Source organism: Hoplias malabaricus, chromosome Y (assembly GCF_029633855.1).
Source record: "Hoplias malabaricus isolate fHopMal1 chromosome Y, fHopMal1.hap1, whole genome shotgun sequence".
In the NCBI taxonomy this organism is placed as follows: Eukaryota; Metazoa; Chordata; class Actinopteri; order Characiformes; family Erythrinidae; genus Hoplias; species Hoplias malabaricus.
The window spans coordinates 87283126-87308909 of NC_089820.1; the positions used below are offsets into that span (position 1 = coordinate 87283126).

Here is a 25784-nt window from a genome sequence, read left to right on the forward strand (position 1 = left end):
TGAGAATGCTCAACTCAAATGGCTTGGGCCTCACTTAGACAGACCTCTCCAATAATGAGCCATCTAAGGTCCAACATCTGGGCAAATGATGCAGCCCACGGGTTTGTTTGGTAACTTCATGTTCTCCCATGTCTCTGACAAACGACTGGAGTTTGGAGTACTGCTTGAAGATCCAGAGGTGGTATCTTGCCTGCAGTCTTTCTCAGCTGTCAGTGATGATGAACTGCATCATAAGTCAGAATCTTTGATCAGCTGTTAGGGATTTGGAGAAGTGTGGGTAGTGCAGGGATGGGTAAAGGTATAATGACAGCCCCAGCATCCAGGTCTCACTAGAGTTCTGTTGCTGTGCTCATGGAATACAGACTGCATGGTACGTACTCGACTTGACTCGGCACGGCTTGACATGCTTCTCGGTCCCTGGTCCCGGGCGCTTTTCCATTAGCACAGCTCCCCTGCGAAAAATCTATTTCTAACCGTAGGCTTTGAAAACCTCAACAACAACAGCAGGGGTAGAGTGCTGTTTACTCGCTGTGTATTTGCCTGTTTTTTTGATTGGTGTTTTTTGGGACTGAACTCTGCCCCTAGTTTAAACAGATCAGTATATTATTATTATTATTATTATTATGGATAGATACAGTAGAATAGATGTGGATAGATGTCATGGTGTATCTGTCCAATCCCTTTTTTGTTTGTCTGATAGTTCCTGAGAAGCTAGAAATGTGAAGCAGGCCTTGCCTTCTGAATCCACACATTCAACAAACACAGACCTTGACCTCTGAGTACAGTTTGTACCTTGACTCAGATGATATCCACTTTTCCTGGACATTAAATGGCCACTTTTCTGTGGAGGACTGAACCCCAGGTCAGGGCTTTTGGAGACCTTTGTGAAGTAGTGTTTTTGCTGAAGAGGGGTTAGTCAATGGCTTCATGAATTAATGAGTGGTGAGAGCACTATAATAACACAAGTGATGTGGGCTGTCTGAGCGAAGGATATTAAACACAGGGCTTTATTCTTTTGTGGTCCGTCACATGCTCTTTGTTTGCGATGGGATGGGCCCTTGGCCTCCAATGTTGGGTGAGAGAAGTGATTTATTTGCTCCTACCACAGCTTTTGCTACTGACTTGGACGTTGAGTTCACGTAGACGTTTTAGACACAGACACCGTGTATCTGTCTGCAGGTCTGATTCAATCAAACGGGCTTCCAACGTTCCACTTCACCCTGAGCTGCCTGAAGGACTTGTCGGGAGTTTGAAAGCAGAACTGTTTTAACTGATAACTTCATATCAATCAATCAAAGCATTAAATCACCAACTTCTTTCAACTGTCTGTCAGTTTTCTGATTACAGATTGTAGTCTCCCTGTTGCTCTGCACAGATCTGAGCCCCCTTCACCCTGCCCTTCAACGGAGAGGACCCCCACAGAGCACGTTCCTGGGTGGTGGATCATAGTCAGCGCTGCAGTGACGCTGACAGTTGGATAGGATCAGACACAGCAGTGCTGCTGGAGTTTTATTAATAGAAAATATGTGCAGAATAATTCCGTCTGTAATACTGTAATATTCTGTTTTTTTGAAAATCATTACATTGAAGCAGCACTTTCTCTGATATTACACTGAGTAAAATGAGCTGTTCCTAATCAGAAACACATCTGTGATGAGTGGTGATGATATTGACTAGTTCTGACAGATTTCTAGAACCTATGATGACCTGATAAGAGAGGGCAGGGGTTAAATTGCTTTAATAAACACAAAGGATAAACAGGAAGAGCACAGACAAGAATACAGAACTAAACAGAGGCACTGACGACGACTACAAACTGTCTACAAACACATAGATGCAGCTGTAAGTTCAGTCACCTGACAACTTTTATTGTCAAAAATGTTATGAAGTGGAAAAAGTATTATAAATTAGCAGTGATAGGTCCCAGGGGTTCCCATTTCTATTCAGCAAAACTGTTTTCTTAACTTTACGTGTTTCTACGTGAGAATGAGTTGATCTGTTAGTTCTTGACTTCAAAAATTCAAAAATTCAAAAATTCATTCACAGTTATCTTGTGAAAATAAGGCCAAATGTTTTGAGAATCCACAAGTTCTCCTCTTTTTCTAAAAGCAGTGTTTGTCTAATTTAAGCTCGACTCTAGTGGAAAAGTGCCTGGCACCAAAGAGAAAGAAAGCCATGTTAATTTCGTTTCCTGCCCGTGGTGGTGTTCTAAGAAGGGAATATTCACTTGACCCAAAAAAAGCTTCCCCTTCAAGTGAGAAATTCCCCCCCAATTGCCACTTTGGCTCCGGAATTTTCCCCAAGTTAATGTATAAAAGCCCGACACCCAACGCCATGTGTTAGAGGTGGTTAGTTATTTGAAAACAGACATCTTCATAAGCAAGTCCTTGGCTGTGACTGAGCTCTCACCGACTTGTCGATCTACAACGGCCGCTGACTCACTTTTCCTCAATGTCCAGACGGTTCCTGCTGCTGTGTGCAGTTCTGCTGCTGAGTATCTGGGCGTCTCTGGGAGAAGGCAGTAAGTAGATCATCACTTCAGACTTCACTCACTGCTCTACACAAATCCTCAGTATGTCTCCCTTCCCGAGTGAGTGTCAGTGGCCTAGTTTAGTCGTTTGAAGTAGATCACTGATCTACAAAGACTGTACCAACTGTTATTACTCACGGCTCTGCCTCGCTTTAATATTGAATTTTCAGAATGAAAGAGTGGAACAACTGTAGAAACTGTTGGTAAAAGATCAGACACGTATTTATATTGGACTTTATTCTCCGTGTTAAACTCGTCACCTGTTGAACGTTAATTTTATGTTCTCTATTCGCATTGATTTTTTAGTTCTCTGTTGACGATATTTTCACTGGTTCTCATTTAAAAAATCAACAGATTTCAGCGACTTCACGCTAACGCCATCAGTAAATCCACAGGTGACTCCTCTGACTGTGTGTGAATGGCCTAGATTATGTGTAAAAGTAGCACGGTAAAGGACAGATGTTCTACAAATGTGTATGAGGTCGTCTCACTGCTCTGGTGAAGCATTCTCGGAAATCAGACCAGTAGATGATACAGACTATTACATATATATGATCTATGTGACAGCTACTAAATTAACACCTGTTCTATATATACTCTGGATATGGGATAGCGTCAAATTTTCACGTTATTTGTTTATTTATTTTTGTGACATCACAGACACCATTTACAGGAATTAAACATTTATTATTAGTTTTGTGACGGAAGTCTGTACAGAGGTTTGTAAATAATAATAAATACAGAACAGTGATTATATCGTCTTCAACCGTCACTGATATCATAATAAACTCATTATTACATTGCAATAATAATCATTTATAATAATTATACATTAGATATTTACATCAATGATTTACACTGTATATAAATATATAAACAGTCACGGATTAAAATACAATGATTGTGAATAAACAGCAACCTTTTCCCATGTAACTATTAACTATTTAATAAATGAATGGGTTTGTGTTCAGTACATTTCCTCCAACAGACTTTAATGCTTTTTATATTCATGAAATTTAAGAGTGTAATGTGTTTATATATTTTTTTTGTTGCAAAGGTCCAGTGAAATGCTGTACGAACTTCTCTCCACATCCTCTTCCTCTCAATCGACTGAAGCACTTTAACGTCCAAGATGCCACCACACTCTGCCGCCTGGACGCTGTGATGTACGGAACCTTTACCGTTATCTCTGCTTCTTAGTCAGTGATCATACACTTTTAAACCGTGTACGGAGGATGCAGTAAAAGGATGTGTTTGACCCTGTCTTTATTATTGAATTCTGTACTTTTTATGAAAAAGAAGCACCTCTCAGATATTCGCTTTTCAATTCTGTACAATGTTTATTAAAGGGTTAAATCAAACCAAAAAGAAAACTATAAAAAACATAGAATAAATGAATTTATTGGAGTATGAACGGCATTGATGTGGATTGTGTGTGTGATGTGTTTCTGCTGTAGACGGTTAAAGTGAAAGTGATTTTAAAGGTTTTTTCTGTTTCTCTCTTTGCAGATTTACCACAGTTAAAAACAGAAAGATATGCGCTAATCCCGATGCTGCGTGGGTCAAAAATGCTATCAGTCACCTCAGTAAGTCGTTACATCAGGTTTTACTACACTTTTATACATGTATCTCAAATTTTGTCATTTTTTAAATGGCTTTTTAAAGACACTGTCTGCGTTACTAGGATTTCCAAATACAAATAAATAAATAAATAAATAATTAATTTATTAAACACACACACACACACACACAAACAAACGCACACACACACACACACAGAAGCACACACACACACACACACACAAACAAACAAACACACACACACAGAAGCACACACACACACAAACACACACACACAAACAAACACACACACACAGACACACACAAACACACACACACACAGATACACACACAGACACACACACACACACACACAAACAAACAAACACACACATGCACACACACAAGCACACACACACAAACACACACACACACACACAAACAAACGCACACACACACACACACAGAAGCACACACACACACACACACACAAACAAACAAACACACACACACAGAAGCACACACACACACACTCAAACACACACACACAAACACACACACACACACACACACACAAACACACAAACAAACACACACACACAGACACACACAAACACACACACACACAGATACACACACAGACACACACACACACACACACACACAAACAAACAAACACACACATGCACACACACAAGCACACACACACAAACACACACACACACACACAAACAAACGCACACACACACACACACAGAAGCACACACACACACACACACACAAACAAACAAACACACACACACAGAAGCACACACACACACACTCAAACACACACACACAAACACACACACACACACACACACACAAACAAACACACACACACACATATAGAAGCACACACACACACACACAAACACACACACACACACAAACACACAAACACACACACACACACAAACAAACACACACACACACATATAGAAGCACACACACACACACACACACAAACACACACACACACACAAACACACAAACACACACACACACACAAACAAACAAACGCACACACACACACACACACACACACAAACACACAAACAAACAAACACACACACACAAACACAGATACACACACAGACACACACACACACACACACACAGATACACACACAGACACACACACACACACACACACAGATACACACACACACACATATATATATATATATATACAGCACCTCAAGAAATGGCTCCTGAACATGGTGCTGAACATGACGTTGTTATGTGTTGTTTTCATCAGTGACCGTATGGGCCTTGTTTTATTTGAGTTAAGTGATAAATACCTGAACAATAACTGGTGTTAATACTGATTAATGTTGTGTAATTTAAGGCGTTCATGTGCTGAAGAGATTGTGGACAACTGGCTTTGAACATATTACAAGTTGTGCTCATGTGACTTTTATTTTGGCAGAAAACAAAGAAAACAGCCCTGCACCGTGAAACGTCACCTGGACCCCGCCTCATTCTCAGTGCTTGGAGACTTTAACCTGACACTTGTCTGAACCGAATGTACCAGTGTGTGAATGTATTGTTCAGAAGTGAATCTGTAATAAAAGCTTCTTACCTCTGTCCTACTGTTCACGGTGTGTAAGTTTCATAGAGAGGTAAATATCTTTTGTTGTGTTCATTCTGAAAGTGTGAGGTATTTCTCTGTGGTTACACCGAACGCAGCTCTGCTGTAATTCAGCGATTGTCCTCTAGGGGCGGGGGCAGAGAATAGACACGTGACGTCATCCAGTTGCCATAAAGTTAGAAAATCAACATTTTAAAAATAAAACGAATCCATTTATTTCAACGTGAATCAGAGGTTTATGTGTGACACGGTCAAAGAGACACCAACATCACACAAAAGTAAATTCAGACATTTATAGACACACAGACCAATTCAACTCTGGCACAACTTGACTATTTACCTCATTTATTCTCATTATATATTGATATCTCCCGATATTCTCACACCATTAATACTTAAGCTCTCCTTGACCTCATAAGATCTCCTGACTCAGGTGTGGAACAAAGTGAAACCCGAGCTAACGCAGTTTTCGGAGATTCTAAAATCTGGGGGAGTTTGTGGTGCATGAATCTGGCAACCCACCCTCACTGTGTTTGAATGACAGTGCAGCGCTGTCTGCAGAGACTCCTTCCGGTACCGGGGCTCTTTGTTTACAGTGGGGGAATTCAGCTTTAAATCATTTCCCTACCGCAATAAACGCATTGTGTTACAGATGATTAGCGACTTTTCATTCGGACCGCAGTTCGTCGGTGATTTACTTTAATGTAGGGTTTATTTGCCACGTGAAATCGCTTCGTATTCGCAGCAGATTAGCGACAGCCGCCGAAGGTGGGTCCAGTCGTTTTTCAATAATAACGCAGTGAAATTCCGAAATATATGTAGTTTTTCGTGCTCATTTTAAAAGACTACTCCATAAAGCGACGTTGACGTTTTAAAAGTCGAAGTGCCACTGCAGTCTTCGTGTACAAAATGGGAAAATGTTTAATTCGCTAAACACTTTATTTTGGGCATCTGTAACACATTATGAACAGACTGACACTGTGGTCCTGTTCCCTGTAATTAACACACACACACACACCAGATACCCATCAATGGTCCCTAGGAATAACAGGTAGTTCACGTGTCCCTGTCTGTCAGTGATTGACAGGTCTGGTTGCCATGGAGATGGAGACTGAGCAGGATCCATTATTTGAGGATCCAGACTTTGCTGCTGCTGACTCCGCCCTGTTCGCTGACTACACTACGCCTTTATCCAGACTTCTCGGCAGAGTCACCTGGCTTCGTCCACAGGTACGACATGGACATGCCGGCCTGCAGTGTTTGATATTACATTTATCAGCTTTCTAATAAAGATTTGACATGCTACAAATATGTGACGTATTATATGCCTTTTTCATGTCTGTGGCTTAAATCAACACTGGAGCTCCAGTCTCACTCTGTTTCAGCCCCTGTTTTGTTCTCTGTTTCTGCTCAGTTCTCGTTCTCTTCTTTCTCCACCTCTTTGTCTATTCAAGTGTTAAAATGTTTAAAACTCTATGAAATGCTTTCACATGATGATTCATGAAATATTCCAATTAATGGACATAAGTGTAGGGTATAAGACGCTGTATTTATAATTTGCACCTATTCTGAGACATGGACCTGATTTCATTCATTCATTCATTATCTGTAACCCTTATCCAGTTCAGGGTCGCGGTGGGTCTGGAGCCTACCTGGAATCATTGGGCGCAAGGTGGGAATACACCCTGGAGGGGCCGCCTGTCCTTCACAGGACAACGCACACACATTCACTCACACACTCACTCTCACCTATGCCAATCAACCTACCTACGTGTGTTTTTGGAGCGTGGGAAGAAACCGGAGCACCTGGAGGAAACCCACGCGGACACAGAGAGAACACACCACACTCCTCACAGTCACCCGGAGGAAATCCACGCAGACACAGGGAGAACACACCACACTCCTCACAGACAGTCACCAGGAGGAAACCCACACAGACACAGAGAGAACACACCACACACCTCACAGACAGTCACCCGGAGGAAACCCACGCAGACACAGGGAGAACACTCCACACTCCTCACAGACACTCACCAGGAGGAAACCCACGCAGACACAGGGAGAACACACCACACTCCTCACAGACAGTCACCAGGAGGAAACCCACACAGACAGAGAGAACACACCACACTCCTCACAGACAGTCACCCGGAGGAAACCCACGCAGACACAGGGAGAACACACCACACTCCTCACAGACAGTCACCAGGAGGAAACCCACACAGACACAGGGAGAACACACCACACTCCTCACAGACAGTCACCCGGAGGAAACCCACGCAGACACAGAGAGAACACACCACACTCCTCACAGACAGTCACCCGGAGGAAACCCACGCAGACACAGAGAGAACACACCACACTCCTCACAGACAGTCACCCGGAGGAAACCCACGCAGACACAGAGAGAACACACCACACTCCTCACAGACAGTCACCAGGAGGAAACCCACGCAGACACAGGGAGAACACACCACACTCCTCACAGACAGTCACCCGGAGGAAACCCACGCAGACACAGAGAGAACACACCACACTCCTCACAGACAGTCACCAGGAGGAAACCCACGCAGACACAGGGAGAACACACCACACTCCTCACAGACAGTCACCCGGAGGAAACCCACGCAGACACAGGGAGAACACACCACACTCCTCACAGACAGTCACCCGGAGGAAACCCACACAGACACAGAGAGAACACACCACACTCCTCACAGACAGTCACCCGGAGGAAACCCACGCAGACACAGGGAGAACACACCACACTCCTCACAGACAGTCACCTGGAGCGGGAATCGAACCCACAACCTCCAGGTCCCTGGAGCTGTGTGACTGCGGCAACTACCTGCTGTGCCACCGTGCCGCCCTGGACCTGATTTAATATTCATTATTAATAGTGCATCCCTCATGTAGGAAACTGACAGTAGCAACCACATAACCTCGGGCAAGAAATCTAACTCTGCATTTGCCTGTGTCTGAAACCTGAATGTCCAGTCACTGTAGAGAATCTGCAAATGCCAGTAATATTTCCATGCCACATTCTGTAAATGCCCATAAAAGTGGTGGAAGATCATGGATTGTAGTCATTTATTTACTATCATTTTTAGTGAATGCTGTGATCAGTGTATAACAGGTTGTCTCTGTGTTTTCACGCAGCATATCTGTAAACGTCCACAACTCTTCCCTGATGACCTTACGGGGGCCTACCCAAAGCAAGGAATTCTGGGAGACTGCTGGCTGCTGTGTGCGTGTATCATGCTGCTAAAGAGCCGTAATCTTTTGGAGCAGGTAACATACACCTACACCTTGTTCTACTGGTTAAATTGAGGAATTGCACTTTTTAGATGCAGGGCCAACATTGTGGAAATCTATTATTTTGCTATTAAATGGAGTTCCCTGCATTCAGTTTATAGTGTGTATTGTAACTACATGCACAAATGTATCCAGACAGTTCATCCAGTTAATGAATTCAGCTACTTTAAAGGGAACATCTACGTCTATTTGGGGAAATGCAGTTCTATCTTTTAAGGTGGAGCGGTGTGTGTGAGTAAGAAGCGAATGTATCTTTTAAGGTGGAGCGGTGTGTGTGAGTAAGAAGCGACTGTATCTTTTAATGTGGAGCAGTGTTTGTGAGTAAGAAGCGACTGTATCCTGTATCTTTTAAGGTGGAGCGGTGTGTGTGAGTAAGAAGCGACTGTATCTTTTAAGGTGGAGCGGTGTGTGTGAGTAAGAAGCGACTGTATCCTGTATCTTTTAAGGTGGAGCGGTGTGTGTGAGTAAGAAGCGACTGCATCTTTTAAGGTGGAGCGGTGCGTGTGAGTAAGAAGCGACTGTATCTTTTAAGGTGGAGCGGTGCGTGTGAGTAAGAAGCGACTGTATCTTTTAAGGTGGAGCGGTGTGTGTGAGTAAGAAGCGACTGTATCTTTTAAGGTGGAGCGGTGCGTGTGAGTAAGAAGCGACTGCATCTTTTAAGGTGGAGCGGTGCGTGTGAGTAAGAAGCGACTGTATCTTTTAAGGTGGAGCGGTGCGTGTGAGTAAGAAGCGACTGTATCTTTTAAGGTGGAGCGGTGTGTGTGAGTAAGAAGCGACTGTATCTTTTAAGGTGGAGCGGTGCGTGTGAGTAAGAAGCGACTGTATCTTTTAAGGTGGAGCGGTGTGTGTGAGTAAGAAGCGACTGTATCTTTTAAGGTGGAGCAGTGTGTGTGAGTAAGAAGCGACTGTATCTTTTAATGTGGAGCGGTGTGTGTGAGTAAGAAGTGACTGTATCTTTTAAGGTGGAGCGGTGTGTGTGAGTAAGAAGCGACTTTATCTTTTAAGGTGGAGCGGTGCGTGTGAGTAAGAAGCGACTGTATATTTTAAGGTGGAGCGGTGTGTGTGAGTAAGAAGCGACTGTATATTTTAATGTGGAGCGGTGTGTGTGAGTAAGAAGCGACTGTATCTTTTAATGTGGAGCGGTGTGTGTGAGTAAGAAGCGACTGTATATTTTAAGGTGGAGCGGTGTGTGTGAGTAAGAAGCGACTGTATATTTTAAGGTGGAGCGGTGTGTGTGAGTAAGAAGCGACTGTATATTTTAAGGTGGAGCGGTGTGTGTGAGTAAGAAGCGACTGTATCTTTTAATGTGGAGCGGTGTGTGTGAGTAAGAAGCGACTGTATATTTTAAGGTGGAGCGGTGTGTGTGAGTAAGAAGCGACTGTATCTTTTAATGTGGAGCGGTGTGTGTGAGTAAGAAGCGACTGTATATTTTAAGGTGGAGCGGTGTGTGTGAGTAAGAAGCGACTGTATATTTTAATGTGGAGCGGTGCGTGTGAGTAAGAAGCGACTGTATCTTTTAATGTGGAGCGGTGTGTGTGAGTAAGAAGCGACTGTATATTTTAAGGTGGAGCGGTGTGTGTGAGTAAGAAGCGACTGTATATTTTAAGGTGGAGCGGTGTGTGTGAGTAAGAAGCGACTGTATATTTTAAGGTGGAGCGGTGTGTGTGAGTAAGAAGCGACTGTATCTTTTAATGTGGAGCGGTGTGTGTGAGTAAGAAGCGACTGTATCTTTTAAGGTGGAGCGGTGTGTGTGAGTAAGAAGCGACTGTATCTTGTTGGTGTCTGAAGTGTAAATTGTCTGTAAGTGTTTATTCACTGTTTGAATTCCCACAGAAACTCATCTGTAACTCGAGCTGTTTAGTTTTGTAGCACATTCACTAATGCACTGTTTATTTGCATAAGCCAATGTTACAAAACAAGGTAACCCCTGCACATTAATAATGTGGTATCAGACTCATGCAAATATAGATATACATCTTAACCCAAGGTGCCTGGAAAGCATTTATGGTTTTGTTTCTCTAATGTTCAGAGATATCAGTTGGACCAGGAATTTGGAGGTGTGTTTGGAAGATTAAATATTGATAATCAAATTTAAAAGTCCCTTTCAGAAACAAAAAGGAGTTTTAAATGTCAAAACGTTCTCTTTTGGAATCAGTGACTTTCCAGGATCTGGAGGGTTGTGAGGTCTCTAATCTTATCGACTAAAGTACCACTGGATGTGATCAGAAATGGAAAATTAGCAGATGTTTTGACATATTTTCCCAAATGGAATATTAGCATGACGTAATTATATTCAAACACATGTTTTAGATGAAAATCCAAAGCAGAACAGAGGAAATTTCCCTTGTGTAATTAATTATACGGAGTCAAAAAAGGGTCAAAAAAGAGTTTGTAAAACAGTACTCAGAAATGTAACGGACTTTGTAACTGCGTTTGAGCAACTACAGACACGTACAACTAAAACCCACGAATGTATTGGAATGATCAAATTTAAAACAACAACAACAACAATAATCCATCCATCCATTATCTGTAACCCTTATCCAATTTAGGGTCGCGGTGGGTCCAGAGCCTACCTGGAATCATTGGGCACAAGGCGGGAATACACCCTGGAGGGGGCGCCAGTCCTTCACAGGGCAACACAGACACACACACACACACATTCACACCTACGGACACTTTCGAGTCGCCAATCCACCTACCAACGTGTGTTTTTGGACTGTGGGAGGAAACCGGAGCACCCGGAGGAAACCCACACAGACACAGGGAGAACACACCAACTCCTCACAGACAGTCACCCGGAGGAAACCCACACAGACACAGAGAGAACACACCACACTCCTCACAGACAGTCACCCGGAGGAAACCCACACAGACACAGGGAGAACACACCAACTCCTCACAGACAGTCACCCGGAGGAAACCCACACAGACACAGGGAGAACACACCAACTCCTCACAGACAGTCACCCGGAGGAAACCCACACAGACACAGGGAGAACACACCACACTCCTCACAGACAGTCACCCGGAGGAAACCTACACAGACACAGGGAGAACACACCACACTCCTCACAGACGGTCACTCGGAGGAAACCCACACAGACACAGGGAGAACACACCACACTCCTCACAGACAGTCACTCGGAGGAAACCCATGCAGACACAGGGAGAACACACCACACTCCTCACAGACAGTCACCCAGAGCGTGAATCGAACCCACAACCTCCAGGCCCCTGGAGCTGTGTGACTGCGACACTACCTGCTGCGCCACCGTGCCGCCCTCAACAACAATAATAATAATTTAAATTCACAAATGTGTAAAAAAGATTTGCATTTGTAAATGAAATGTGGTGAATGTGTGAATCAGTAACTTCTCAAACGGTTTAAAATGTGCAAGAGCAAACTTTTTAAAGGTTCCAAATGTGACAGTGGGAGTTTTTGAATGAGGTGGAAATCCACACATTCTCTTTCTCTGCTGCGTGCGCGGATCTCTTTTTGCAGTTGAGGATTTAAGACCCTGTTTTGACGGCCTATTGATGGACCAATAGAAAAGCTTTAGCTGGGCCAATCAGAGCGCGAGGTTTGATTAACCAATCGGAATCATTGAATCATTGATTTGTTTCTGTCAACCATAGCGCTTTTCCACCAAATGAACTCCGGTTCTTGAACCGGTTCCGTTCCTGATTCTTGGAACCTTGGTTCTTGGATAAGGGCTACAGACAATGAATGAATGAATGGATGGTTGTTATAGTGTGCCAAAATACACAAATATTTAAATATTAAAAATACATGTGAATACACCTCAAAATACCATTGATAATGTATGTTTTATTGCATGATGTAACATCTACTACTGGTCTCTACAGCAGAAGAAAGCACTGAATAGGTGACGTTTATGTTCATTGCTGCAATATATACCGCCCCAGGCCTTAACCCTTTCACTCTCGAATGTGTGGTTGTTACAGGTGATGCCCCCAGGGCAGAGAGTTTGGGGGGAGAGAGGATACAGTGGTGAATTCTGCTTCCAGTTTTGGCAAAACGGGTGTTGGGTGAAGGTTCGTGTGGATGATCGTCTTCCCTGCGTTGACAACAAACTCTGTTTCTCCCGCTGCCACAGCCCTTATGCATTCTGGGTAGCACTGCTGGAGAAAGCATATGCCAAGTGAGTTCTATGGGGTTTACTAACCCAGTGGTTTAAAATAAAAACAATTGCAGCTGCTCTGTATTTGTGTTCCATCAGTACTGCCATAACGATAAACTCCACTGTGTCACTCACTGTATTTACTCACAGAAAATGTAAAAATCACTATTATTTGCTGATTCTGGTAATGCAATAAGAATGTGTGAGTTTTAAACTTTAGAAATGAACTGTGTTTGTTTTTCCAAAGGTTGCATGGTTCATATGAATACCTGTGGGCAGGGCAGGTGTGTGAGGCCATGGTGGACTTGTGTGGGGGAGTGGCTGAGCGCTGGACACTGAAAACGGCTGGTGACACGACTACAACTGAGAAGAACCCGTTTCCAAAACTTTCAAAGGAGATGAGAAAATGCAGTCACATCAGCTGCTGTGTACACAGCGCCCCTGCAGGTGAGAGGACGCCTGCACCTTAACAAGACTGTACAGGCCAGAGGTTCTCAGCTACAGTTCAGGGGATGATATGCCTTCAGCAACATGAAGTACACCTTCCCTTAACACAGATGAGCTGGGGAATGGAATACGGGAAATTAAAAGCATGCCGTACGATCCTATGACTTGTGCTGCGCTTATCGTTCTCTCACTCACTTTCACTCTTTCAGCTGTAAATTATTTTAACTTGAAATTCTCATATTTCAGAGGCTTTGGTGATATTTCCTTTAATCTGTAAATATTCACTAACATTGGTTTGGATGAGTGTTAATGCTCAGAACAGGCAACGTTCACATTGCATTTTTGCTCAGCTTGGATTTGGCTCTCTTTACTGTTTAAAAATGAAAGTGACCTGACACACACACACACACACACACACACACACACACACATTAATAAATAAGCACCTTGCCTCCGCCACACAGGAAAGCATCATATTTGTGAGATGCTTCATCAAATTAAAAAAACCTGTAAACCGTACAAGATAAGGACAGTAAAAGGCAGATGGTTGCTTTTGCTGCTGCAGCAAGAGATTAGCTTCATATCAAAGGTCTCCTTACACCCTTTGTAGTGCACAGTGTAGATCATAAAATAACAGATTCTACACTCAAGTAGTGCACAGCATGTTGAATTATAGTGAAGGATGATATATCCTCGACTGATATATCAGAGAGAACACACCACACTCCTCACAGACAGTCACCCAGAGGAAACCCACGCAGACACAGAGAGAACACACCACACTCCTCACAGACAGTCACCCAGAGGAAACCCACGCAGACACAGGGAGAACACACCACACTCCTCACAGACAGTCACCCGGAGAAAACCCACGCAGACACAGGGAGAATACACCACACTCCTCACAGACAGTCACCCGGAGAAAACCCACGCAGACACAGGGAGAATACACCACACTCCTCACAGACAGTCACCCAGAGGAAACCCACGCAGACACAGGGAGAACACACCACACTCCTCACAGACAGTCACCCGGAGAAAACCCACGCAGACACAGAGAGAACACACCACACTCCTCACAGACAGTCACCCAGAGGAAACCCACGCAGACACAGGGAGAACACACCACACTCCTCACAGACAGTCACCCGGAGAAAACCCAGGCAGACACAGGGAGAATACACCACACTCCTCACAGACAGTCACCCGGAGAAAACCCACGCAGACACAGAGAGAACACACCACACTCCTCACAGACAGTCACCCAGAGGAAACCCACGCAGACACAGAGAGAACACACCACACTCCTCACAGACAGTCACCCAGAGGAAACCCACGCAGACACAGGGAGAACACACCACACTCCTCACAGACAGTCACCCGGAGAAAACCCACACAGACACAGGGAGAATACACCACACTCCTCACAGACAGTCACCCGGAGAAAACCCACGCAGACACAGAGAGAACACACCACACTCCTCACAGACAGTCACCCAGAGGAAACCCACGCAGACACAGGGAGAACACACCACACTCCTCACAGACAGTCACCCGGAGAAAACCCACGCAGACACAGAGAGAACACACCACACTCCTCACAGACAGTCACCCGGAGGAAACCCACGCAGACACAGGGAGAACACACCACACTCCTCACAGACAGTCACCCGGAGAAAACCCACGCAGACACAGGGAGAATACACCACACTCCTCACAGACAGTCACCCGGAGAAAACCCACGCAGACACAGAGAGAACACACCACACTCCTCACAGACAGTCACCCAGAGGAAACCCACGCAGACACAGAGAGAACACACCACACTCCTCACAGACAGTCACCCAGAGGAAACCCACGCAGACACAGGGAGAACACACCACACTCCTCACAGACAGTCACCCGGAGAAAACCCACGCAGACACAGGGAGAATACACCACACTCCTCACAGACAGTCACCCGGAGAAAACCCACGCAGACACAGAGAGAACACACCACACTCCTCACAGACAGTCACCCAGAGGAAACCCACGCAGACACAGAGAGAACACACCACACTCCTCACAGACAGTCACCCAGAGGAAACCCACGCAGACACAGAGAGAACACACCACACTCCTCACAGACAGTCACCCAGAGGAAACCCACGCAGACACAGGGAGAACACACCACACTCCTCACAGACAGTCACCCAGAGGAAACCCACGCAGACACAGGGAGAACACACCACACTCCTCACAGACAGTCACCCGGAGAAAACCCACGCAGACACAGGGAGAATACACCACACTCCTCACAGACAGTCACCTGGAGCGGGAATCAAACCCACAACCTCCAGGACCCTGGAGCTGTGTGACTGTGACACTATCTGCTGCGCCACGGTGCCGCCCCCACGTTTCCGTTATCACTTATTGTTTGAATCCTACACCTAAACATTAAGGTTGCTGTGACTGTTTATGATCCGATCAGCAACCAGCTACACCTCAACAACATAGTCCCCAACACACCCACTGCACCCCCAGCTCTTCACAGGGGTCATCAGCTGGCCATAACAGATTAAATGAAAGAAATATGAGCTACAAAACAAAACAAAACACTGAGTCAATATCAGTTCTGATGAATAATGGGACAGTACTTGTGATGGTAACCGAATATGTTTTTCCTTTTTGTCTTTCAATGTCCTCAGCTCTGAAGGTATGAACAGGTCACATGTCACGTGTGATTCTGTGTTGTAGGAGGCTGAGGAAAAGGACTCTCACTTCCTCTTGGAAGCTTTTTGTATAATAAAAAAGCACAAAGCTGCCAGGTGTTTAGCTGAGACCATGCAGCGAGGGGAAAAAGGCATTTCACTTCTGTGATCTTTATCACTTCGTACTTTTGCAGCTGTGGAAATCACACTGTCCTAAACAAAAAGGACATTTATAGCAAGCGTTCACATGCAAATGAACTCTCATAATCCAGTTTATTGTAAATCAATATTTGATGTGTTTATTACGCTCTGGAAAAGCACGATGTTTATACGACGATGAGTTACCGCTCACACGTCAACATCAACATCAACCGTTTCCAGAAAAGTGTTATAAAAAGTGTCGGGGTATTTTGTAAAAGGAAATACAATTTAAATCTGTGAATCTGTGAATATTTATTTTAACTGACAGAGTACAAGACAATAACTTTAAAAATCTTAATCGGCTACATTCGTGGATTTTATAAATGTAAACACACGTTGAACCTAGTGCTTACCTCACAGTCCAAAAAGTGTGACGGGGCTCGCTCACAAAAGAGCGGCTCATGATTGGAGCTTGGGGCTGAAGAGCTTGATTCATGTTCACATCCAAACATCACTTCTCTGCCACATTGAGGCACAATAAATATGTGATTCATTTCAGCCTGGTGGTGTTAACGTAGCCACAGCGGTTTTAAAGAAAGCCCCCACCTCATCCTACACCCACAGTCTTTGTAACTGCAGTCTCTGATTGGTCTAATTCTGTTCTATATAAGACACATATGAAGACTAATTTAAAAGTAATATACTACACTCCTGTGAGAATGTTTAGTTTTAGCTTGTGCTTAACTCTTAGTTTAAATCGTCTTTGGGTTTGTTTTAAAGATGAACAGCGTTTGTCATCTCTTTTTCCTCAGGAGCGCCTGAGCGGGGTCAGTTCCATGCTCTGAGTGTAATGGAATGGACAGATGTGAAAACAAGTGATGGAAAAGACGTACAGCTGCTACGGATATGGAACCCCTGGGGGCGGAGGTGCTGGGGAGGGGACTGGACTGAAAGGTGAGCACTCAGAAGTGAGGTAATCACTGATTCAGGCTGGTGTTATAATACTCCCCCTCCCTTGGTATAGAACTATATCAGTGCCACATTCAGTTTGTTTCTAGTGTTAATGCAAAGATAATGTGTGTAAATAAAAAGACCTAACAGCAATTACAATAAAGTACGATAGGGAATTAAGTATCGACGTCGTCATGCTGCCCTCGGAGGAAAGCGAACTGGAGGGTCTTCACTTTAAAAGAAATTCTAGCTCCTGAGTGGCCCATGGTCCAGGAGAGCGTCTTGACCTTGCTTTTCTGGCAACAGAACTGACAGTGAGTGTACTCCTTCAAGATGAGTCAGAGAGCTGATCCAGTGAGGAAGGTCAATAGATCAAGTAAGAACAAGACAATTAGCGAAACGGGGACAACGGCTGTGTCTGAAACCGACGCCTTGCTGCCTGCGTGTCCTCAGTCAGTGCCTCAGAAGGCAGCGTTTAGACGCGAAGGCACCGTAACAGAGTCACGTTTGACACACGCTTCCAAGGAGCGACACGTCACGACGTTGTTAGGATACAGAGAGCTGACTGCGTTCACGTGTGATACACAACACACACATCACTGTTTATAACTGAAATAACATTCAGAAGGAACACGATAGAAATGTTAATAATAATACAGTGTGTGTGAAGAGGACGCAGCAGCGCAGAGGTCTGACGATCTTCTAAACCCTCTATATTCTGAGGAAAGCTGACGCACAGGATTATGGGAATTCTAAGGCAGTGAAGGATGCCTCACAGACACTCGACTCAGACTCGCCTCGCTCCCTCCCTCCCTCAGGATCCCGCCTCCGTAGGCAGCACTGCATGAGTCCATCCCAAAACACTGATGTTATTCTTCTTTAACCGTCCTTCTGTGGAATGATCTGTGATCTTAGGGCTGTTGTCTTGCTGCATGACTCACGTTCGATTGAGTGTCAGCTCACGGACAGATGCTCTGACATTTCCTTTAGAATTTGCTGAGAATATTTGAATATAATGCTGTTCTTTTTTTCCAACTGAAAATGGGAGTTAATTAAAAAAATGCAGGTTTTCAGGTTTGTTCACGTCTCTTTCAGTGAAGTGATACGTTTCCTGATTGTTCTGCATCTCTGTCCCGGGTTTCTGTCTTCAGTGGGGCCGGATGGAGCTCTCTGGATCCCTTATGCGCCATGGACCTGCTGGCCCGCACCCAGGAGGGAGAATTCTGGGTAGATGAGATGGAATTCCACCAGGAATTTGACGAGGTCACAGTATGTTATCCTATCGCTGAGGATGGCCACCTCCACAGCATCTACACAGGTATCTGACTGGAAGATAATGACCAACAGCCAAATGAAACGAACGACAGAACTCTGGCTAAAAGATTGATGCCTCCACTGACTTTGGTTCTATGACTTATATTTCTCTACCATAGATATGTCTGGTTCTGTCTCTTCTGCTCTTACAGGTTCCTTATTACCTCACACCCAACACATTAGTGGCCACTGGGTCAGAGGACGTTCTGCAGGCGGTTGCCGTAACAACAGCAGCTACAGCAGTAACCCTAAGTTTTGGTTAAAAGTTGGAGCGGGAGGCGAGGTGCTACTGACTCTGCTACAGTGTGGACCATGGCATGGTCAGCGAAGTTACACACAGCGGCCACCGGGAGACAGCAGCTCTCCACAGCACCCACTTTACCAGGCCATAGCGCTGCACTTATGGAAGGTTGGTGGGTGGAAATTACAAAACACATTAACATCTGGTGTACACCAATCTCTTTTTTTCAGTTTTTGAAATATAACAAGTTATGCTGTCTACATACTTCTTTAAAACAAACACAAAACTGAAGAGACAACTGGCATAAGTATTAGGTTTTTTATAATAATAATAATAATAATAGGGAGGCACAGTGGAGCAGCAGGTAGTGTCTCTGTCACAGCTCCAGGGTCCTGGAGGTTGTGGGTTCAAGTCCCGTTCCAGGTGACTGTCTGTGAGGAGTGTGGTGTGTTCTCTCTGTGTCTGTGTGGGTTTCCTTCGGGTGACTGTCTGTGAGGAGTGTGGTGTGTTCTCCCTGTGTTTGTGTGGGTTTCCTCCAGGTGCTCCGGTTTCCTCCCATGCTCCAAAAACACACGTTGGTAGGTGGATTGGAGACTCAAAAGTGTCCTATATGTGAATGTGTGAGTGTGTGTGTTGCCCTGTGAAAGACTAGCGCCCCCTCCAGGGTGTGTTCCTGCCTTGCGCCAAGTGATTCCGGGCAGGTTCCAGACCCACCGCCGCCCTGAACTGGATAAGGGTTACAGACAATGAATGAATTAATTATTGTTTGCTGTATTTTGTGGTAAAAATCAATCATGCCTTTAACGTCATGTCAAAACTTTGAAACAACTTTTGAAACCACATTTTTTTCAAATGTTTTTAACTATAATGTAGTTAAGTGTTTACAGTTGTTACAAAAAAATGTGTCAAAATGTGTTTGAAGCTCTCAGATGAAGTGACAAGCACAACTTTAAACTGGGTTTATGTTTTTTTATGATTGTATTTAACAGGTAGACAAAAAGCACTTTAATCTGAAGCAGACACTGAACTCCGCTCCGAGTGCGTCCTCACACACACATGCGTATGAACGGGAAGTGGTGGTACACACTCATTTGAGTGCTGGGTTCTACTTGTTGGTGCCCAGCACCTTCCTGCAGGGAGCAGAGGGGCAGTTTCTTCTTCGAGTGCAATCCACCTGCCCCACTTCACTCAGGTGTGCACACACACTCTCACTCTCTCACTCTCTCACTCTCACACACACTCTCTCTCTTTCTCTCTCTCTCTCACACACACACACACACACACACTCCCTCTCTCTCTCACACACACACAATGACACTGTAACTCAATGGATTTAACCTTAATCCCTTCTCATACAAACTGAAAGGTTTTTGTAGATTTATATATTTTTAAAGAATTATTAAACTCTATATGTTCCTTCTGTTTAAATACTTTTCCTTCTCCTTCCCTCCTCCTCTGTGCAGTGAGGTAAAGGTAAACGTGCCGCAGGAGTCTGTGGATGGGGAGTGGGAGACTGCCAGTGTGTGTGGCCGCTGGACGGCTGGTTCTACGGCTGGAGGGGGACGGAACTTCCCCTCACACGGACAGAACCCTCGTGTACCCCTCACTGTAACCTACGACCCCGGGGGAAATAACGTTAAGGTTACTCTGCGGCAGCACGGCCCAGAGAACAGCCTGCATGCCATCGGCTTCCATGTTTATAAGGTCAGGACAAAGTCATGCCAAATATGATAATATTATCTTAACATCCCATAATTACATCTGCACTCAACACATTTGATTAAGTTTAAATGTCTTAGGTATAATCTTGTGCAATATTTTGGGCAATAGGCAGTGGTGCACAGATCCTGTACCGAGTTAAAGGACAGAGACCCAAGGTAAAACACTACTGCAGTAAAAGCCCTCGGTTTAGATTTAAACGAGTGAAAATGAGGATTCGTCACGGCTCTAACGTCCGGGTGTCGTCTCTGCTGGTAGATGTTTATTCGGGGCGTATCTTAATGTCTTTGATTTAAACCTGTTCTTTAATATTGGACATGAGTTCATTTATTGACCTGTGGATCCTCTAAAGTCCTACTCTGTGCTGTTTGTCAATAGGTATCTGATGACAGAGTGGACTCCATGGTCATCTCCAGTGCTGTGTGTCCAGTGGTGAGCTGTGTTCCACACTCTCACTCTCAGGAGGTCAGTGTGCAGTGTAGACTGCCCCCTGGTGTTTATGCCGTCCTGCCTTCTACATACCAGCCTGACCTCAAGGCAGAATACACACTCACCATAGAACGCAAGATACACAGGTACACACACACACACACACACACAAACACACACACAGAGTAATTTCTCATGTAGTTTGTTGTAATTTAAACATACCCTAACTGTACAGATCTGAGCTCAGATTGTGAGGGTGTTGAGTTACTCTCAGGAACGACAGCTGAACTGCTGATAGACTGTGAACACATTAACCCTTCCGTCACTGTGTTAACTGTTTAATCACCCGCTTCCTCAAACAATCACTCAATCAATTTATTTTTGTATTTATTTATATCCTCTTCACAGAATAAATACAGAATATAACAGAGCCTGAGGGCTGTGGCCTGGTGAAACGGTTCATATCTAGTCTGTAATGTTGAATGTTGTGACACGTGTGTATTTTAATTTACTTTAACTACAGTACGGTCCTGAAGCACTGAATAAGACTGTGTGTTTGTGTTTGTTGCAGGAAGGTCATGAGCAGTCAGGAGCGCTTGGGACAAGTGGTTCAGGAGGTGAGTTTTGATATGGTTTTTAGTTCTGTAACTGTTTATAAATCACAAAATCTTTAGTTTCTTGAATTGAAGAATATTTAGTGTGAACTTCTTCACAATTCCCTCGTGAAAAACAGACTATTTTTGAGACTTGTGTGTGATCCATTTATATCTTTTATATTACTAACCTGCTTCAAAGTAATTGGAAATGTTGTATATGTGTCCCATAAAATAATATATAAATAATAATCAAATAAAAAATGCTCCATAAAAAGCTTTAAAAATCACTAATTATTTTTAATAGCATTTTGTTCCTAAACGACCCAGCAGTTGTTGAAATGGCATGTTGTTTTTGTTGTTATTTAAAGCAAAAACAAGTAAATTGTGCAGGAAACATTCATATTTGTGTGCAACGTAAAGTAAAATTATCACTTAACAATTAAAGAAAACATCTCATTTGAATAGGGCCCAAACATTTGCATTGCAAAGGCTCATTTCTCTCTCTTACTTGTCTCTCTCTCTCTCTCTCTCACATCTCTCTGTCTCTCCCACTTCTCTCTCTCTCTCTCTCTCTCACTTCTCTATCTCTCTCTCACTTCTCTCTCTCTCTTCTCTCTGTCTCTCCCACTTCTCTATCTCTCTCACTTCTCTCTCTCTCTCTCACTTCTCTCTCTCTCTTCTCTCTATCTCTCTCTCACTTCTCTCTCTCTTCTCTCTGTCTCTCCCACTTCTCTATCTCTCTCACTTCTCTATCACTCTCTCACTTCTCTCTGTCTCTCACTTCTCTATCTCTCTCTCACTTCTCTCTGTCTCTCTCACTTCTCTATCTCTCTCTCTTCTCTCTGTCTCTCCCACTTCTCTATCTCTCTCTCACTTCTCTCTCTCTCTCACTTCTCTCTCTCTCTCTGTCTCTCTCACTTCTCTCTTTCTCCCACTTATCTCTCTCTCACTTCTCTCTCTCTCTCTCTCTCTCTCTCTGTCTGTCTTTCTCTCACTTTCTCTCTCCCACTTCTCTTTGATCTCTTTCTCTCTCTCTCTTTCTCGCTCTCTCTCTCACCCTTCTCTCTCTCTCCCACTTCTCTCTTTCTCCCACTTCTCTCTCTCTCTCTCTCTCTCTCTCTCTTTCTCCCACTTCTCTCTCGATCTCTTTCTCTCTCTCACACACACTTCTCTCTCTCACACCCTTTTTTTCTCAGATATCCCACATCTCCGTGATGAGACTCTAGTGTTATGGGGGTTGTCTCCCCACTCGAGGCTGACGTGGGTCCCTGTGACCCTGGCTGGAGATGAAAGGAAGCCACCCTCTTCCACAAACAGGAGGGTGGAGGGATTGGCCAGCACACGGCACAGCCTTTAGCACATCACAGACTTGTCCAGTGGCCTGACTCTAATGGAAGCCGACGGCACCCGGCCCTGCTGCCTGACGAGAGCTATTGAGGCTGCGGCCCCAGCCATGGCAGGTCCCAACACAACGAACAAAGACGTGACTCAGAGAGAGAGAGAGAGGCCGACCGAGCGGCGGACACATACGGGCTTGGGGTCCCAGCCAAACTGTGGTGCAGGCTAAGCCAGGTTTTTGAGAGAGCGAGAGAGAGAGAATATTTTGGCCTTGCTTCGTGGATGGATTTCGTCTGAAGGGACTGACAGTGGCTGTGTTTGGGCTTGGTCAGGGGCTGCTGGTCAGGCCGTTGCTACAGTGTATGGATCAAGCAGCGAGTGACAAAGCCAGCGCACTTCTGTAGCACATAAAAAGACCATTGTGAAATCAGAGTACGTGCTGATGTGACCTTGCCTTTGGTCTTTGTATGTGGTCATGTATTTGCCTCTTTTTTGGGACCGAATGAGCCCAGCATAATGTCATGACAGTTTTGAAATGGTGAGGACATTAATCACAGCGGTGTCCATAAGGAAAAGTGTTCCTGAAATCAAAGTTAATGTTGAAATAAGGGTACGCACAACAGCATTAATCAACATTCATACCACCATCAATGAACGTAGTCAAGACTGCAAACCTCTGTATTTGTGTGAGCATTTCTTTTGTGCCTTCAGAGTCACAGCTAAGTAAATGTGGCTGACAGGAAATGTGGCGGCTGGGATTATTTCAGTTTGCTGTGACACTGTAATTTGAGCACCATTTGCCTTTCAGCAGTGCTCGCTGTGTGTGTGAACCTCTGCTGGGGCCTGAGTGGGGTCCTCATTCAGATATTCAGCACGTTTTTAAACCTTCTTATTTAACTAATATAGGATTAGATTAAGTCTGAAGAAGTCTGGAAATCACAGAATAATTAAGACCTATGTGAATGCTCAGTTGTGTTTGAGACATTACGTTTAAAAGGTTTAGAAACCCTTCAAGCTTAGCTTCTTTATATCATCAGTCAAACCTGTAAACAACAGGCAGTTCTGCAGTCAACATCTCAGTCTCCACAGCTACCTCCCGGTTTGTCATAACATCGCAGACACGAGTGGATCATTGCTGGATTGGAAAGAAGCCGAAGGAGGAATGGAGAGTACAAGCATTAATTGGGCAAACATTCATTCATTCATTATCCGTAACCCTTATCCAGTTCAGGGTCACGGTGGGTCCAGAGCCTACCTGGAATCATTGGGCACAAGGCAGGAATACACCCTGGAGGGGGCGCCAGTCCTTCACAGGGCAACACACACACACACACACACTCACACAGACACTTTTGAGTCCTACCTACAAACGTGTGTTTTTGGACCATGGGAGAAAACCCACGCAGACACAGGGAGAACACACCACACTCCTCACAGACAGTCACCCGGAGGAAACCCACGCAGACACACGGAGAACACACCACACTCCTCACAGACAGTCACTCGGAGGAAACCCACGTAGACACAGGGAGAACACACCACACTCCTCACAGACAGTCACCTGGAGGAAACCCACGCAGACACAGGGAGAACACACCACACTCCTCACAGACAGTCACTCGGAGGAAACCCACGTAGACACAGGGAGAACACACCACACTCCTCACAGACAGTCACCCAGAGGAAACCCTTGCAGACACAGAGAAAACACACCACACTCCTCACAGACAGTCACCCGGAGGAAACCCACGCAGACACAGGGAGAACACACCACACTCCTCACAGACAGTCACCCGGAGGAAACCCACGCAGACACAGGGAGAACACACCACACTCCTCACAGACAGTCACTCGGAGGAAACCCACGTAGACACAGGGAGAACACACCACACTCCTCACAGACAGTCACCTGGAGGAAACCCACGCAGACACAGGGAGAACACACCACACTCCTCACAGACAGTCACTCGGAGGAAACCCACGTAGACACAGGGAGAACACACCACACTCCTCACAGACAGTCACCCGGAGGAAACCCACGCAGACACAGGGAGAACACACCACACTCCTCACAGACAGTCACTCGGAGGAAACCCACGTAGACACAGGGAGAACACACCACACTCCTCACAGACAGTCACCTGGAGGAAACCCACGCAGACACAGGGAGAACACACCACACTCCTCACAGACAGTCACTCGGAGGAAACCCACGTAGACACAGGGAGAACACACCACACTCCTCACAGACAGTCACCCAGAGGAAACCCTTGCAGACACAGAGAAAACACACCACACTCCTCACAGACAGTCACCCGGAGGAAACCCACGCAGACACAGGGAGAACACACCACACTCCTCACAGACAGTCACCCGGAGGAAACCCACGTAGACACAGAGAGAACACACCACACTCCTCACAGACAGTCACCCGGAGCGGGACCCACAACCTTCAGGTCCCTGTGTGACTGCGATAGCTACCTGCTGCGCCACCGTGCTGCCCTATTGGGCAAACAGATCCTATTCAAAAGTGACGTTGACTAGTGATGAACTGAGCCTATCACAATGCTTGCTTTCAGTACACCCCTAATAATCCAGAGCCAATCACAGGTGCTGCATGGAGCCAAATGTCAAATCCATCCAATTAAATGCATTGTGAATATTTATTAAACACCGGCTAATATTTGCTTATCTGATTAAACCTGCTGCATATTTGTGATTCGGAGTTAAGTTTG

The 25784-nt window shown here is 44.9% G+C and overlaps 2 protein-coding genes across 3 annotated transcripts; both read left to right on the top strand.

Annotated features, from left to right (window-relative positions):
* Positions 1-1931: 1931 nt before the first annotated feature.
* LOC136677600 (monocyte chemotactic protein 1B-like) lies at positions 1932-5700 on the top strand. Its single transcript, XM_066655165.1, has 4 exons — positions 1932-2521; positions 3588-3696; positions 4040-4116; positions 5562-5700. The coding sequence occupies exons 1-4, from the start codon at positions 2452-2454 to the stop codon at positions 5588-5590; spliced, it is 285 nt and encodes a 94-aa protein (XP_066511262.1). The 5' UTR covers positions 1932-2451; the 3' UTR covers positions 5591-5700.
* A 586-nt stretch (positions 5701-6286) lies between these two features.
* Positions 6287-24445, top strand: LOC136678725 (calpain-10-like). Of its 2 annotated transcripts, XM_066656839.1 has the most exons (13): positions 6287-6491; positions 6801-6953; positions 8883-9014; positions 13008-13204; positions 13431-13630; positions 17274-17415; positions 18564-18730; positions 18879-19135; positions 19957-20159; positions 20431-20671; positions 21065-21261; positions 21687-21732; positions 22908-24445. In XM_066656839.1, the coding sequence occupies exons 2-13, from the start codon at positions 6822-6824 to the stop codon at positions 22935-22937; spliced, it is 1944 nt and encodes a 647-aa protein (XP_066512936.1). In that variant the 5' UTR covers positions 6287-6491; positions 6801-6821; the 3' UTR covers positions 22938-24445. The 2 variants fall into 2 exon arrangements, with proteins under 2 accessions (XP_066512936.1, XP_066512935.1); XM_066656838.1 differs by having other exon boundaries at positions 6287-6953.
* The last annotated feature ends 1339 nt before the right edge of the window (positions 24446-25784 follow it).

Coding starts and splice junctions, on each gene's coding strand:
- LOC136677600 (XM_066655165.1), top strand. CDS start 2,452: ATGTCCAGACGGTTCCTGCTGCTGTGTGCAGTTCTGCTGCTGAGTATC. Junction 2,522..3,587: donor GGCGTCTCTGGGAGAAGGCA/GTAAGTAGATCA, acceptor TTTGTTGCAAAG/GTCCAGTGAAATGCTGTACG. Junction 4,117..5,561: donor AAATGCTATCAGTCACCTCA/GTAAGTCGTTAC, acceptor TTATTTTGGCAG/AAAACAAAGAAAACAGCCCT.
- LOC136678725 (XM_066656838.1), top strand. CDS start 6,822: ATGGAGATGGAGACTGAGCAGGATCCATTATTTGAGGATCCAGACTTT. Junction 20,672..21,064: donor TCGGCTTCCATGTTTATAAG/GTCAGGACAAAG, acceptor GTTTGTCAATAG/GTATCTGATGACAGAGTGGA. Junction 21,733..22,907: donor TGGGACAAGTGGTTCAGGAG/GTGAGTTTTGAT, acceptor TTTTTTTCTCAG/ATATCCCACATCTCCGTGAT.